Genomic DNA, 17,975 nt, shown 5'->3' with positions numbered 1-17,975 from the left:
AACAAAAGATGTGCAGCCAATCCCTGTCCTAGGAGGGACTAATGGCAGCTACAGGCGTGGTTTTAGATGCGACGACAGCGAGAAGTGTCCACGGAAACAGCTCATTAGACATGATAGGTAGAAGGTTCATCCAGTCACCTCACAAGTGTTTTTTTTAACACGCCTGCCCTTTTTCAAACAGTTTCTAAGGACGACTTCCCAGATGGTTCTGTGTAACAAACCAGACATCCAAACAGAATTTAAGTCATGGCAAAACTGGGTGGATTAGTAACTTATGCTAAGCCCTCAGACAGAACTCTGGGTGTAGTGTTTGATCAGGACTTGTGTTTTGAACCCATGCCAAGGTTGAGTCTTTTATTTCAGCCAAAGATCTGGAGAAACTCACCCACCCTTTTATCTCCTCGTGTCTTGACTACTGTAACTCCCTGTACGCTCATCTTAGTCAGAAATCGATCCGTCGCCTACAGTTAGTGCAAAAATTCTGCAGCTCACCTTTTAACTCCGTCCAAAAACTGTGACCACATCCCGTCTTTTTTAATGACCTTAAAGGCCAGGCTTGGGCCGCCCCTCCCTATATGTCTGACCTTTTATCCCCCTGTATGAGTCAGGACAGACTGACATCCTCCTTTAGAGTCTATAGGCTGAAAAGCAACAGGCTGCTGCTATGAGGGTCTCTACACTTTGACTCTGCAACCCTGATCTTTTCTGGAAGATTGTTCCAGTTTCCTGTAAGGATGTCAATAATAATAATAATAATGATAATTAATTTTTAAAATGTAATTAATATGTAATTAATCATTAGTATAAAATTGGCAGTAATTTCCCCTTATTTGAGAGCCATTTGTTGAAGAAGGAAACCATAAAAATCTAATAATTAAAATAATAAAATCTAAAATGGGAAGAAAAAAAGAAAAAAAATGAAAATGGGGAGGAATGATAAAAATTGGGAAATATTAAAAAAACACTTGTATTTTGTATCTTATTAATGATTAAAGTGATTAATTGATTGTTACATCAACTGAAAATAAAAAAAGAAACAATGAGGAAAAAGTGGAAAAAATTAGGAAAAAAACGGATAAACATACGTTTTGCATCTTATCATTGTTTAATGATTAAGAGATTAATCAATTGATGGTGTTTTCAACTACTGGTCAAGAAAATGCACATGTGGAACACTAATTCACTGTTTTATCTTACTTTTACTATTTGTTTAAAAAAAAAACTTTTATTGTGTGATGTCTATTCTATTTTTTGTAGTCTTTTTACTGTTGTAACTTGAATTGAAAATGTCCATATACTACCATTATTATGTATTTCTCAGTTTAATGTACTGAAAAAGTATAATCATGGTACTGGTAGGAAAAGTGATGAATTGTATTGGCATCTGTATTGCAAGATTTGAAACAATACTCAAATTATTACATGTTCTTAGACTAGTTACAAATCACATTCACTTTGGTCTTTTAGAAATGGTCAATTTAAGTGCACTGTTGTTGCTCTACACAGTGTGTTTTGGTCACAGAAGTTTGTTAGAATGACCTCCAAACTATTTCTAAAAATTGAAACTTTGTTGTTGTAAGAGCTTTTTGGACTATTAGTTGTATACTGAACTGAAAATGAAAAGTCTCCAGTCAAGTTCAACAAGATGTGTAGGATCCATCGATACCAGAGGAATATTTACTGGCCAGCTTCTTGAATAGAGCTCGGTGATGACATTTTCTACACACAACAGAAGGGGCAATATGTCTGTGCTGGTTGCTTGGCTGCACAAAGCCTGTGTTATCGAGCTCTCAGCATCTCTTTCTGTTTGTCGCTCCTGCTCTCTTTCTCTGGCTCTGTCCGTGGTGCTGAAAGCCCCCATTCACTGCTGAGACAAGCTTTTCTGCTCACAGTCCTTGGACTTGTATTTCCATTTAGAAAAACAGGCGCTCTCTTAAGAAGCCAGCAAGGCTTCTTGTGAATAGAGACGCTCTCACCTGAATGTGATGGTGCTGTTTAAGTTCAGAGATGCAGACAACAGACTTGCTCTGTTAACTCTAGAAGTGCCAGACTGCCGTAACTACAAGAACTGATGTAAGCAGCCATTTTGACCACTTTGTAAACTTTGTAACTTCTCATGACAAATACCTAGTTAAAATCTGTGTAATGGAAAAAGTGAGTTTTTCCTCTAAGCACATTATACATGTTAGAAAATAGTTGCTGAAAATATGTGAAAAGACTGAGAACTATGTAGAACTGAATTGTGGAGTTAGACTGTAAAATTTTTGTTCACAATTTCTGTGTTCGGGATTTTTTGGACCTGAAACATGGCTTGGTGACATGTCGGAGCCATGGTCACCAAACACTATATAAACCCCATGAGCCGACACATGAACGACCGCCTCCCCCTCCCCTCACCCTCCCTCACGGTCAGTCATGCCTTCAGGGACTCTCTCAGTCCAAAAGTTCACTTCAGCTCACTTCAGTTCCAACAACCTGACACAGAAGAAAAAAAAATACCATCCTGTCACTGTCCTCTGGCTCTGGTGGCTCAAACATGTTTGGACATGTCCAATAAAGCTGCTAGACAGAGCATCCAGCGTTAATAACACGTTTCAAGTTCAACAAGTTTGAGCCCTCTCACCACAAAATTTTTAATCAGACAATAATTGAGGATGAACAAAAAAAAGAAATAAAAGTTGAACTTTAGCAGAATAAAGGTCAGCGGGATAGAATCGGCAAGTTTTCGTTGTTTATTTCCCTTACATAGATCATATTCATTCAACTTTGTTTCACTGTTTATTTCTCCCCTGGTCTTATAAATACAAATGTATTTTACAAGATAAGAAAACATTTCATTTTAACATTTATAACAAATTTCCTCCTAGAACTGCCACAGAAAATAATCATAGCCCAAAGGCTGAGACTGGAAATGAACTAATCTAAAAAAAAAAGTAACATCATATATTATGTATAATAATACAATAATATATTTCCAGGAGGTGTCAATGGGATTTGTTCAGCCTACATCTGAACCTGGTACTACCTCGGTTTTTGTGTTTTGCTGTCGTGATTGCTTCTGTTGCCGTTTGTTATCCTTGTCATTTTTGTGTATTTTTTGAAAATAAACAAACACACAAAAACATTATTTGTAATAAGTAAGGGCATGTTGTGTCAAAATTAGAGAGCTCTAGCGTAAACATATTTATAGGTGTTGAGACAAAAAGTGTTACAACTGTCCCCGGTCTCCCCTTCTTCATGTTCCTCAATTATTCTACTGATAAGGACAATGTAGACTACTTACTTGTATTTTAAAGGATAAATCTGTCATATATTTGCTGTAATAAATCATAAAATGATGTGTCATCAGAGATCAAGGAAACATGTTGAGCTGAAATATTGGCATCTCTGACATCAACGTCCCCCTTTGAAATTTCTATTCCAGGCCGTAATAACTGTTTGTTTGGCTATTTCACAGTAAATTAAAGCCGAATGTTTGCTGAATGAGTAAGTCTCTGTTTGCGAGTCATAAGAAATCATTAATAATCTTGTAGAAGTAGATGTTTATGACAGCTGAGTTGAGAAAAAATGTTAGTGGAGTCTGGCAGGCAGTGAAACAGGCTGCCACTGAACTCGAACTCCAGAGTGCGTATTTTCAGAGCAGTGGGGTTTTGTTTTCAGGATAACAGGCTTAACTTTACATTGACAGACACCTTACAGTTATAAACAGCTGATTAACTTACGGTAGAGGACTTGCCATCACTTGTTATTGTCAATTTATGGTGTTGTGTGCATCCTGCACTCCTGCAGAGTTCTTGCAGCCTGCAGAGCTTCCCTGAGTCTGGGGAGGAGGAGGCGGACGGGAAACAACGCGCTTCAACCATAGATCATAAATTAAACAGGATTTCAACCTATTTAATATATAATCTATGGCTCCAACTTGCTATCTGGACTGTGGTACTCATTTTTGAACACAGAATTGACACATAATGAACCTTTAATGTAGGCAAATTATTAATGAAACTCTGCTTGCAACGCTTGTTTGACAGAGGCAGTGATAGCTGCTACACAACCAAAGTGCATCTCCAAACGTGCAAAAAGGTAAAACTATAACTGCATTTTCTATGCAGTTGCACAGTCAAAATATATAATTTAAATAAAACCACGTTAACTCTAGAAAAAGCCAGATACCAGCAGTAGTGTATTTTTTAATTCAACCAAATTATTGTGCATAAAATGTCATGGCTGTTGTAGTGTTGAACATATAAAGAAGACAGGGGTGAACAGAGCTTCTTTTATTTGGACACATCCGACTGAACTGCCAAGATATGAAGGGATAATTTTGGTTGCAAGATTATTTACACAGTGCCCCTGCAAGCAGAGCGTGTTTCAAACACATACTGTATAATTTGTTGCCAAATTATAGAGGTCATTGTGTTTAGAAATAGCCCAGGTAGCAATTAGCAGCATGAATTAGCTTTTATTTAATTGCAGAGCTGTCACATGTTGTGGGTTTTAAAGAGGAAAGAAAGCCTTGTTGTCCTCTTCTTTTATTCAGCATCTTTGCACCATCCTCTCCAAACAACCCTTGAACTCTGACAGTTCTTCAATCAAAAGGCTTTTATAACTCTACCTTGTTGCGTAACATACCTGCGGCTTCTTCCTGCGTCTGACTGAGCCGGGCAGCACAGGCCTCCGAGTATCTAGGTCAATTTTCTTGACAAGATAATCCCATCTAAACTGTTGTTGGATTATCAGCTAAATAAAACCTGAAATGATGGGTCACTGTCTGTTCAATGTTTAATCCCATAGCTTAATGAAAGTTACCAAACAGATGTTCTAATTAGGACCGCACTAATGGTTATTATTGTGACTGTTAGTGACACTGATAGTTACAGATCCAATCCACTTAAAGGGATAGTTCGGATTATTGGAAGCAGGGTTGTATGAGGTAATTACACACGGTCAGGAGTACCAGTAAGCAATGTGTGAACTATAATTAGAATATTTCCACTGTTTTACAATGGGAAAACACTGTTATATAAGACATATAAGCCTCACTTTAAACCAACCACACTGTAAAACCCAGTGCTCAGATTAATTAATGTTAACAAGTAGTGACAACTTCAAATTTGTTTACAAGTTTGACTAACTGAAAAAAAAGTTGTTGAGTGCCAGTAGAATTTTCTTTCTTTGTGTTTATTAAACTCATAATTTGATATTTATATAAACTTTATTGAAAATGAAATAATTAATAAAAACTATTCCGTTCCATTAATTTACTGCAATGAGAAAGAGCAATAATTAGTTTACCGTATTTAAAAGAAGTGAATGAAAGTTGCATTAACTGAAAATATTTGAGCTGGCTTATTCAGTTTTAATTTCATTGTAATTAAGTGCATGTAATACTAACCCCAAATATTTAAGCTCTGATAGCCTCCAATTTTTCAGATTATGAAATGAAAAAAATGTGTCAACTGATTACCTCAACTTTTTGAGTACAGTTAACTTTTCTGGTCTTATTTATTTCCAATGCTGCCTAAAATGCGACATTAGGCATCAGCCAGTACATGAGTACACTGATCTGATACCATGTAATTTATTAGCACTGAAACAGGACCGTGCTATTTCCCAGCAGCATCCTGTATGCAAAATTTTAGTCAGTGGAGAAGAGAAACACCATCTTTAAGTCTGCATCAGATCACATTGTTATTGTGGTCAGTTCGTGGTAAACAGAATGTCCACTAGAGTCTGTCAGGAGGAGGAATAATCCGATGGATTGTGTATTTCCCAGTCAAAATTTGTCAAAGGCCGACGCTGCAAACCTGACTGACTGAGTTACTGACTGACTGATCAACGGTACCGGTGGTGGACTTGGCTGTCTGAGGGGCAGAGGCGAATACAATAAAAAGGGCACCAGTTGTACATGGCGGGTCACCAGTGCGGTGAGAATTGTTATGCATTTGTGGTGAAACAGTTCCAGTTCCTGGTTTAGGTTAAAATTGTTCGATTGTAACAACTACTACAACTCTGTAATAAAAACACACAGGGAACTATTTAAAAGCATATAGAGACCAAATAATTTTTTAGAATGTAGTGTAGCATATATGCCACTTGGCCTGTAATGTAATGTAAGAGGGCACTTTTGCATCGTTTTTTAGAACATGGGGGCACCAGGGGGGGTGATCGCCCCACCCTTGAGTCCACCATTGAATGGTACCATTATTGAACTATGAATACATGCTGTTATTGCAGTATTCATTTCCTGATTTGGTTTGGTTTTGTGGGGATTAATAGTAAAACACGGAGTGGACTTTTTGAGACCAAAGTTCAGGAATCAGTATCAAGCAGGGAAAAATAGTACCAAAGTATCTCTACTTCTTAAACAAAAACATCATTTTACCATACCCAGAATGTGGAAGTTGCTGGTGTACTGCTGCCTTGATTGGTTAGTTAGTTTGTGTTACTGTGTGATGTAGTTAGGTTTCACTGAAGTCACACAATAACACAAACAAACTAACTGATACCACCTAAACTTAGCTGCTTAGCTTCCTATATCAGAACTCCTGCTGTTTCTCCAAAATGAGGACATGCCAAGTGCCATCTGCTGTAGATAATACACTGTCTATGGATAAGTACCTCATATAACCCCACTTCAAAAAATCTGAACCATCCCTTTAAAGCCAGTGTTTGTACTCATGTTTACAAAAAAAATAAAAAATTACAAAAAGCAAAAACCTTTAAGCTACATTTAAACCATCATTGGATGCTAAAACAAAGCATCTGGAGCATCTTTCACTCCAGGTTTTACAGACTAAAGCCCCCGAAGCTGCTGAGGAAAATCCTCCCACACTGCACTGACAAGCTGTCACATCAGCAGTGGGTGACTGTGGCCAGTATCTGGTATTAAACAGGAGGTCAATATTGACCTGACATTACAGCGAGTCATTATTTCAGCCAGAGTCTACAGTGGTTTTAATTATCCAGATTAACAGACCAATCCTGGCTTTTCATTGATAATCGGTCAGTGAGCTTGACAAGCCTGTCAGAGAGACTGAAGCAGGAAGCAGAGACATGCCATGTGAGGTATCCTTCCTGCTGCTTAGCCCTGATTAGACTCCTATTGTTGGACTTTCAATTGAACTGTGGCCACTGTCCAGGACAAAGAGAGGCTTTGTCATGTGTGGCAGAGGAGGTTTCCCGGGACGCCTACAGTAACTGAAAGGACAAGTTTAGCACTGCAGCTACAGAATAGTTCCCGGGAGAACACTTCTATTCAAAGACCTGGGATCGGAGTGCTCATGGAGGCCAACGGGGCCACATCCTTTGTATTTTTATCTGAATTTGGGGTGTTGAGTAACATGGAAGGAGTCTACAATTGGAAAATTATTTGTGGGGGATCAAGGATGTCATTGTATGTGGGGGGTTCCCAACGTGGACTATCCATCTGACCTGTTTGACCCACTCATTATGACTTCCAAGAACTGTTAGGTGGAAATTAGGAGTTGGCACATTGAGACAAACTGTGTGTCACAAATTTTCCAGTCAGGTGCAATTAAACAATTGCAGAAGAGGAGGACGAAACAAGATGACGTCATTAAAAGGGCTCCAGTCAAACCTTGTCAATTTCTATTAAGAACCTGAAACATGGACGCTCTGTCTAGCAGCTTTACGCCAAAGCAGGAGGACAGTGACAGGATGATTTTCTTTTCTTCTGTGTCAGGTTGTTGGGACTGAAGTGAGCTGAAGTGAACTGCTGGGCTCGCTGAAGGTACGTTTGTAACTGACAGTTAGGGAGGATGAGGGGAGGGGGACGCAGTGACATTCATGTGTTGGATTTGCGGGCCTTATATAGTGCTGGGTGACCGTGGCTCCAACCCATCATCGAGTCATACTTCAGGTCCGTCCAAAAAATCCTGAACACAGAAATCAGGAACAACAGTGTAACGTTCTGATTTCACAATTCAGTACTACATAGCTCTTAGTCTTTTCAGTCTCTTTTTTGGCAAATTAATTACACTCAAAATATGAGGGAGGTACAGAGAAAGTCTGTAACCACAACTGTACAAAAGCATACTAAAGTGAAAGTGCATTATTTACATATTATCGTAAATATATTATTAATACAATATCCATACTTCATTTTCGTCTATACCAGTAAATCATGACACCCCTTAGTATCATATATGTCCTCTGTTAATCCTGAACAGTAAAGCCAAGGATGCTGTCAGGGGAGGGTGGACATTTCTGTTAAATAAAGGTTATCAATAATTTATGGTAACTGTAGGTAGCACCATTAATTTGATAGTCCACTGAGGTTCACGAATGCTACCTTTAATCAAACAAAGCCACAGAAAAGCTACAGTTTCATCGTGTTTACATGGCCCTGCCCATTCTCCCTTTATGTGCAGAGTCATGGGATTAGTAGCAACACATGATTATGTGAAAGTGTTGGGGGAAATATGTTCATTCTAATGGAATTACTTTTAAAAATAGGCCACAATGCACTACTGAGGCTTATAAAGATCAATGGCTGAGCTACAATAGCGCTTGAGGCTAACAGATGGCCAACCTGTGGCCCTTGTTCTGGAGATCTAGATTGCGCTCGTGTGTGCGTAAAAGTGTATGTGTGTGGGTTTATAGCTGTGAGTACGCATTACCTCACATGTCATTCCTTTGTTGAAAGAGAGCGATGGGAAATGGGATGTTTCTCCACAGAATGGTATGGTTATTTAAAGCGAGGCTGCACAACAAAAGAGGGAGACTGGGGAAGAGAAAGTGAGATAGTGAGAGAATGGATTTGAGTCATATGTTTACCTGCCAGTGGTGCTTTTTCTGTATTGTTGCCATAGCAACAGAGGCTCGCCGTATTTGTGTGTGTGCCTAGCTTGTGTGTGTGCGTGTGTGTGTGTGACAAGGGATGTAATTCTGCCTGTCACCAGTGTAGCCTAGAGCCGGCTCCCCAGCTGCTGGTTGCCATGAGACCAGACAGACACATCCTCCGCTTCAATGATAAATCTTTTCTCTTGACGCTCAAATCACTAAACAGATTAGGTACATTTTGTTTGAGATATGTCAAGATTAATGGCCACTGATGTGCTCTGGATTACTCAAAATCTGACATAAATCATTTTAAAAGTAATATCATAACACTGTCATTAAAATTACCAGGGTAAACACAGAGGGAAATAGGTTAACTTGATTTTTAAAATGTACTTGGAGCAGAACCTAGGTAGGCTGCTGTGCTGTATGGGGGGGGTTTCCCCAGACATGCTAACAAAACACACACACACACACACACACACACACACACACACACACACACACACACACACTCATTTTATGGTAATAGACACACCTCATATAACTGAATTAAAAGACTCTGAGCCTCATTTAATTTGTACAAATTTCTGATAATGTAATACTCAACATTACAATTCTATTTTGCAATCAGCCATATCCAGCAAACTAGTTAGCAAGAGCTAGCTAGCTAACAAGCAATGCAAACAAAGTAATAATTGACAGCTAATGTCAATTAGCATGAATAACTTTGAAAGACAGTCAATAATGTTAAGTTAACTTTAAGTTCCTTTTAGTTGCGTTACTACATATGGCTTTTCCAATGCATGCTAACAGGACACAGGCACAAAAAAAATGCTGGCTATGAGTTAAAGACTCTGTACCTCATCTGTTCAAATGTGTGATATTTAAAATGCACATTATAATTCTGTTGCTATTAGCCATGTCCAACAAACTAGTTAGCAAGAGATAGCTTGTTAACAAACCACGCAACAACACAAAAACCTTGTTGAATGTCTAGATGATAACTCTTTTGTAGTTTATCTATTTTAAAGGGCAAGCAAAAGTGTAACATTATACCCTCTTTTTATATCATAGAGGGCTCCTGAGATGACGGAAGTAGAGCCAGTGTTGGACTTTGCCTCCTCGGGGCGCTCCGGGAGAAGAAACGCCCTGCCTGACATCCTGGGCTCACCGGCGGGCGTAAACCCTGGTGACCTGCCTCTTAAACTGGCTGAACTGTCCCTCAAAGGTAAAATACACAATCTTGTCTTTTTCATCATTACAACGATGAGCACAAGGCAAATTCAAACTCTAATCTCTCAACTTGTAAATCGAATTTGTAGTGTAAGTCCTGTATCATGCACAGTTCAAAATCTGTCACACTGGGGAATGATCTAATCCAACATGATTACATGTCACGTCTGATTCAAATTCAGCTCAGGCTTGAAACCACTATCTAGCCAGGTAGCTGAGCACACTCTGCTGTGATATCTAGTCCTCTGGGCCCGACTCTGGTCCGTATATGGCTGCCAGATATGACGAAGATTTGGGACTGAAGACTTGCAGTTGAGAATCAGCTCCAGTTAGAAACATTCGAGCCAGCTTTGGACTAAGACTGCCACTTGGGAAATGGGTATAACAGGCCAATTCCATGGCAGAATCATCTCAATCCATTCATCACGACTGTGGCATGAGAGTGCCAAATTTAGACCTCTGTTGGGCTGAGTATTTTTGGCTACATGGGTAGCAAGCAAATGAGGATGCTGCTAAATCAAATATAATGACGTGATTTGTCTTGCGTACTCCAAAAATTAATTAAGTATAATTCTGGATTTATTCTCTCCTTACAAGCCAATCTTCGTGCACTTGTAAATCTTGACTTGCAGACTATTTACTGGTTCCATTTCTTGCCTGCTCAATAGCTTGAATTGCCAATCAGCTCATAAAGTTTTGTTACATTGTGTGTATGCAGGTGCAAAGTAAAGTACAGTGTTGACCCCTGACTTTTCATTTCAAGTCACTAGCAGTTTAAAGTTTATCCAATACTTTGGTTTACTAAATACTTGACCAAATACTTACAGAGCTCATGTCATTGGCATCTGTTCTTTAAGGTCAGTGCTTAGTAGCAATATTAGCATGCTGACATGCTAAACTGACCACGGTAAAGATGACGTGCTAAATATCAGCATATTTGCATGGTGATTGTGTGACATTAGCATTTAGCTCAAAGCACGACTGTACTAGAGTTGCTAGCATGACTGCTGACATTTTTGTAGTTCTGATTAGCAAATATTATGGGAAGGGGGGATGCATGTCAAATTCACAACATATGAACTGGAAGTTTTCTTTTTGCATGATAACATAATGACCCTGTCATTCAGTTCAAAAGAACCACTGTAGACCTTCTAGGGCTAGCATGGCTAAAATGACATTTTTTTTTTACTTCTGATTAGCAAATATTAGCATACTAACATGCTAAACTATGATTACCATGATAAACATTACCTGCTAAATATCAATGTTAGCACTGGCAAAGTTGGTGCATTCAAATGGAGTCATGTTTAAGAGATGAGCCCCCACCCTCCATGGAATTTTTCTATTGGCTTTTAGCTCATGATGGTCTCGTCATGACTTGAATTGCAAGTTCATGAGTTTTATTTGAATGCAGCATATTAACATAAGACATTTTTTGTGAGTGTGTGGATTAGCATATTAGCATGCTAAACTATGATGACTGTGAAACATTACCTGCTAAATATAATCATGTTAGCACTGGCATGTTGTTATGTTAACATGAGCTTATATACACATACATATATGTATATATATATATATATCTATATATATGTATATATATATTTATATAGATATATATATATATATAAATATATATATAAGCTATATATACCATAATATATCAGTGTTGTCATAGTTTGCATGGTAACATACTGATATTAGCATTTAGCTCAAAAGAGCTATTGTATTAGAGCTGCCAGCATGACTATAGACATTTTTAGAGCTAATTAGTACATATTACCATGCTAACATGCTAACATGCTAAACTAAGATGACTTTAGTAAACATTGCCTGCTTAGCATGCTATTATAATAACATACTAATATTAGCATTTAGCTCGAAGAACCACTGTACTAGAACTTCTGGCATAGACATTTTTAGTGGTGACTAGCAAATATTAGCATTCTAACATGCTAAACTAAGATAACCATGGTGAACATTACCTGCTAAATGTCAGCATGCTGATGATGATGGCATTTAGCTCAAAGGCACCTCTGTAGGCCTATTAGAGCTGCTGGCAAGGCTGCAGACATTTTTTGTTTTAATGGACCAGCAGCTAATGATGAAGTGGCCAATATGCTTATGTTTACTTGTTTCCCCATGATCCATGAGATCCATGCTAGTTTTGGTGGTTTCTAAAGTGGCTTTGCAGGGTTATTTCACATGAAAAGAGCCATAAAATGATTCATAGGCAAAAAAAAGTCAGCACATAGTGATGTAATAATCATTTAAGTGATTGGTATTGTTTAACAATAACTTTGGATAGTCAAATTCTTTCTTTTTGCCCTTGAAACTGCAACATATTTCTTATAGTGTCTTTTTTGGGTTTGTGCGCAGATGGTCCAGGAGGGGCCCAGTCACCCACAGCAGAGGAGCCTCCAGCACTGCCGGAGAGCTCGGAGGGGAAAGAAGGATCGTAGGGACTCGTTTATTTACCTCCCCAGAGACCTGCGAAGATAACCTGAGAGACGGGATGAGGGACAAGATAGAGGGCGACCCGTGGGAGACAGAGTGATTATCTGTGGAGAGTCAGTCTGTTTTGTGAAGCAGCTGAGCCACGGGAGAGGGAGAGTGACGGACCGACCCACAACCCCCCCCCCCCATAAAAAGGACTGGAGCCAGGAGCTTAGGACTGTTTGGCACTATCTGAAAAGAGTCAGACGTCACCTTAGTCATGAACCAATGAGTGTGTAGGTGTGTATCGGTGAGTTACAGACTCACTGCGGACACTACACTGAGAATCAAAGGGACCGTGACAGATTGTATACTGTACACTACTATTTTTGTATGATTTATTTAAAACTAAAGAAAAACAGGACGTCAAACTGTAATATGTACCATTTCCTAGCATTTCCTGCTGATTCTTGTTTTATAGTGATGTGTGTTATTTTACATTGACAATAGTAGGAGGGAGCAGCCTGTAGAGGCTCGAAGCTTTTTAACCCAGCTGGATGCAAACGTGACATAAGAAAACAGTAGATTTAAGAATACTGGGAAGTCTTTGTGTCGTCTTGCTCACTTCTGCTTTTACACTAAATGGTACCACTTTTCAATAAGGGTCCATTAATTAACATTAGTAATGCAGTAATAAGCATTAACTAACAGTTGACTGATGTGTCCAGTAATCATTTACTATTGTTGTTCATGTTAACTATGGTCTATTTAATTCATACATTTAATAGTTTATAAAGATGCAATTAACATTAGCTCATACCGTAATGACCACTAATAGATGGTTAATTATGGTTAAATAATGCTTATTCAATATCCTTATGCAACTATGAAGTGTTACTCAAGGGATATATGTTTTCAACTTTACAATAAGGGTCATAAAGAGCATTAATACATGGTTATTTATGGTTAAGTAATGCTTATTCAGCATTAATACATGGTTAATTGTAGTTGAGTGATGCTTATATAACATGCACATAAAATACAGTATAGGCTAACAGTGACATGAGGCTAAAGGGTTACCCTTAAATAAACATCTATGAAAATGTTTTCTCTTAATGAAATGGCCTAGCTGTGAACTTTATGATATACATGTTAATTAACATTTTTATTATCAACTATATATTAATCGCTGTTACCTGAGAAATGGAATAAATTATGCCTCCACAAAACTTTAAAATTACTAAAAATTACTAAAAATACCAATACTCTATCTAATTCCTTTTTAAAGTTGAATTTATTATTTAAGGATTTATTTATATGAAATATATGTAATTTATAAAATATTTTGGTTTGCTTTAATTTTTTCAATTTCTAAACTTGCCCTGTGCCAGAAAACACTCTTGTCCCTGACAAGAATTCAGATATTCAGGCAATTAAAAAAAAAAAATCCTCAAAATCTAAAACTAACAATATCTAGTAATAAGTGTAAACACAGGTTATTATTAATATCTTTGATTTAAAATTATTTTTTCAACATTGGCCCTTTAAAGTCATGTCCCTGATTTCTGTCAACTCCATCAGATTTTTACAAAAACCTGATTTAATCAGGCATTAAAACATTTCGCTGTACCCTAAAGACCCCTGACTCACCTTTCGGATTTTCCACCCGACAGAGTTTACATCTACATTTAATAAAACATGTAATCACTAGGCGTTTGGCCTGTTACAAGTTTGATCTTTTAAAATATATTTCCCAGCATAACTGAAGAGAAAAAAATCAAATCCTTCTAAAAATACAGTTTTGACCCAGTTCTCAAGAACGTATGTAATATTAGTTAGTAACCTAATTAACATGTAAGCATTTAATAAATGTTCACAAAATCAATCTTTGAACGTTTACTTAATACTTATTATAGCATTAATGAACTGTTAGATAATGCTTATTATAGTATTAACTAATGTTAAAAGTATATTTATAAACTATTAAATAATGTATGAATTGATACCATGATTAAATGAACACCATTAGTGAATGATTACTAGACACATTAGTTAACTATTAATAAATTGTTAGTTAAAGCTAATGCATTGCTTATTTTAATTAATGGACCTTTATTGTAAAGTGTAAGCCACTAAATGTGTATGATCTACTGTATGTTTTCAGATCTGAGGTTGTTGTACAGTATATCTACATTGTAAATGTACAGTTTTTACCCCTCATCAGCAGACTGTTTTGATCTTAGCAACAACAACCAGGGATTTGATCCATTTTTTTAGGCGTCCATGTGGTGCGAGGTGATAACATAGAAGAGCCGTCCATATCTCGAGACATTCCTTTTTAGAGAATAGTGTCCCACTGCCAGCGGTGTACACACTGCTTCATTATAATACTGAGAAAAGTCAGAGTTTTCTTTTTTGTTTTTTCGCTCAAGGCTGCTTTTAATAGTCATTTTCCAAACCTCTGAAAATGTGCCTAGTGGCAGTTCACAACCGAAAACCTGTGTTGTGTTCTTTCTCTGTGAAGTACTGTTATCGACTATTTTGGGCTACTGATATTTCCTCAGTTTTAATAGGAGGTATCATAACACCTCTTTACTGCTTGAACTGTAAATGAAAATAAAAAATAAAAAAAACACTTTTGTAACAGACCTGCAGCTGCAGATCCTACACTCTTGTCAGGAAAAGCGTTCGGTTTTTTGCATAAAACTTCAGCAGGGCTTTTGTTTTTTGCAACGCGAGGCTCCTCGCACGTGCTTCTTATAACAGCGACAGCAGCATATGCCCGCGGACCGGGCCCCGGAGCAAGCATCGAGCGACACCGCCGCCACAATGTGTTTGGAGTGCCGAAAACGGCAGCGCAAGAAAGTCTGTTCACACTCATCAACACATACGCAGAGCTGTGAATAGGATGCAAGACGGAGAGCGAGGAACCCAGCAAGAGTTTGTCAGCTATCCACTCACTGCTACTGTATATATACTGTATTGTAGTATAACCCATGTGTGTCATACATGCTGCCTGTATGATTACCTGACTTTATTCACATACTGTACCCACAAAGAAATGATGTTCTGTAATTGTCTCTATTTGACGATGTTTTGCCGGTGGCTGTGTCTTTATGTGGATGTGTTTCACAAATGCAACAAGGAAAGCCTGACGTGCCGCTGCCCAGCCTCTGTTTATGATGCTGTACTACTACTAATGCTGATGAGAACGTGTTCATGGTCTATCTGAAGCTGTATGATCAACTACTATTTTGAGGGGTTGATGAATCAGAGGTGTATTTTGTAGTGTCCTGATCTCTAAGTGGTGCGTATATTTTACTTAGCTGGATCGAATCCCGTATGTTGATTCTATCTGGTGGTGAAAATTGCCATTAAACCCACAAGCTTTACATATACATCTGTGTGTTGAGTAGTGTCATTTATATGCAAGGCATGCACATTTTGGCATACATGTAGTATGTCTGAAATAAGGATAATGTGCTATTTAAATTATGACGAAATTATTTAGTGGAGTGCTTTAAGAAAGCAACAGGGCTCTGTGAGAGCAAGGTCAGTACACCACTTTGGTTGAGACTGAAATAGCTCGACAACCGTTGGATTGATTGCATTGGAAGTTTGTACAAACAGTAATGTTCCCCACAGGATAAAGACTATTGACAGTATCGATCCCCTGACTTTTCATTTAAGCCACTAGCAGGTTAAAGTCCAATAGACTGGTCTATAAAACACCTGCAGACCTAATGCCACTGCTGTCAACCTCAGCTGTACTTTGCTTTCAGTGCTGATTAGCAAATATTAGCATGTTAACATGCTACAATAAGATGACCACGGGAAACATTACTTGTTAAATATCAGTACTGTCATAGTTTGCGTGTTAGCATACTGATATTAGCATTTAGCTCAAAAGAGCCATTGTATTAGAGCTGCTAGTATGACTGTAGACATTTTTAGAGCTAACTAATACATATTACCATGCTAACATGCTAAACTAAGATGGCCTCAGTAAACACTGCCTGCTCAGCATGCTAGCATGTTAGCATACCGATATTAACATTTAGCTAAAAAAACACCACTGTATGAAAGCTGCTAGCATGGCTATAGACAGTTTTAGTGCTGATTAGCAAATATTAGTATGCTAACATGCTAAACTAAGGTGACCATGGTAAACATTACCTGCTAAATTTCAGTATGCTAGCATGTTAACATAATGGCATATTTACCTCGAAAGCACCACTGTAATAGATGTGCTGGCATGGCTTTTTTAAGTTTTATTTGTCTCTCCACATGGAGCTGTGGTGAAGTCTGATAAAAATCCTCAAATAATATAACCTGAGTCAGTATTGGTTGGGGTTGAAGACTACAAGTTCAAAAATGAACAAATCTGTTGGTGTAGAGTTAGAAAGAAGTGATTTTACCAGACCTCTGTACCCCACTGTTAATCCCTGCTTGAGTCTACATTAGCTACTTCTAGCGCAACACACCTAAATCTCATACTGAACTATTAGCAGTTGAGTTGCATCATGTGTAATGTAGAAGCCATGGAAAGGAGGAATGTCGTGTTCCAGCCAGCTCAGAACTCAAAAATTTCCATCCTCCCACCAGCAAAATACAATGGAACACCACTAAAAGTCAGAGTACCTACTTCTAAACTTGGGTCAAATCCATTTGGTCAAAGTTCATGAAGAAGAAGTAGCTTGAGGTCACACAACAATGGCAGCACCAATGAAAGGCGCAATGTAAATGTTAAACCATCAATTAAAAAGCAACATAAATTACATTTGGCTGCATTTAGTTAAATCAATACATAATATCATATGATAAAATCTGCCCTGCATGTAAACTGATATGAAAATATGTCGCCAATTGCATTAGTTGTTGGTTGTGGTTTCCAGCTCTGTTCTGTTTACATATGCAAGGAGGCTGCTCTGCTCCGATGTGTGTACACACGGCAAATACACTTTTCACGGTTAAGCATGTTTTCTTTGTTTACGTTTGGCGCTGTGCACCTGGAATGCAAAGCTGGATATTTCAGCGGGGAAATTCCAACCTCCAACAATGACGGGAATGCAGCATTAGAATGTGTAGAATTAAAAAAAGGCAAAATATCTCTGTAATGCAGAAGTTTTGTAATCATGATAATAATCAATAGTCTGCCCAACATGCAACACAGTGTGAGCAACATCTTTTCAATATACGTTTTTCAAAGCAGATATTAAATAGCAGAGTAAACAGGTAAAAATGTGTCACCAATGACGCTATTTAAAGTCTTGTTCCATTTAGTGTAGCAGAGCCTTTCCAGTGAGCTTAGCAGCATCCTGACTCTGTTTGACCCTTAACTATTGAGCCTCAGTATCATCGGTGAAACCTGTGTTTACTCCATTACTTCATGTCAAAATGGCTGCTGTGGAAAAGATCTATTTCTGGCAACACTTTTGCTGACCTTCCCCTTCATGCGACCATCAGGTCAAAGCACCGCCATCAGGCCAAAAGTGTCACTAAGA

General features: G+C 38.1%; 1 protein-coding gene across 1 annotated transcript in view; it reads left to right on the top strand.

Moving 5' to 3' along the window:
- Positions 1-12,985, top strand: part of pkib (protein kinase (cAMP-dependent, catalytic) inhibitor beta) — a 36,575-nt gene extending 23,590 nt beyond the window's left edge. The window contains exons 2-3 of the mRNA XM_084739935.1: positions 9,877-10,030; positions 12,415-12,985. Of these exons, the coding sequence (XP_084596061.1) occupies positions 9,889-10,030; positions 12,415-12,497 (225 nt within the window). The 5' untranslated portion in view covers positions 9,877-9,888 and the 3' untranslated portion in view covers positions 12,498-12,985. The remainder of the gene's footprint in view (positions 1-9,876; positions 10,031-12,414) is intronic.
- The last annotated feature ends 4,990 nt before the right edge of the window (positions 12,986-17,975 follow it).

This window comes from Lutjanus erythropterus, chromosome 16 (assembly GCF_056507025.1).
Source record: "Lutjanus erythropterus isolate fLutEry1 chromosome 16, fLutEry1.hap2, whole genome shotgun sequence".
In the NCBI taxonomy this organism is placed as follows: domain Eukaryota; kingdom Metazoa; phylum Chordata; class Actinopteri; order Lutjaniformes; family Lutjanidae; genus Lutjanus; species Lutjanus erythropterus.
Note: the sequence above shows the minus strand (reverse complement) of the source record. Positions and strands in the feature narration are given on the sequence as shown.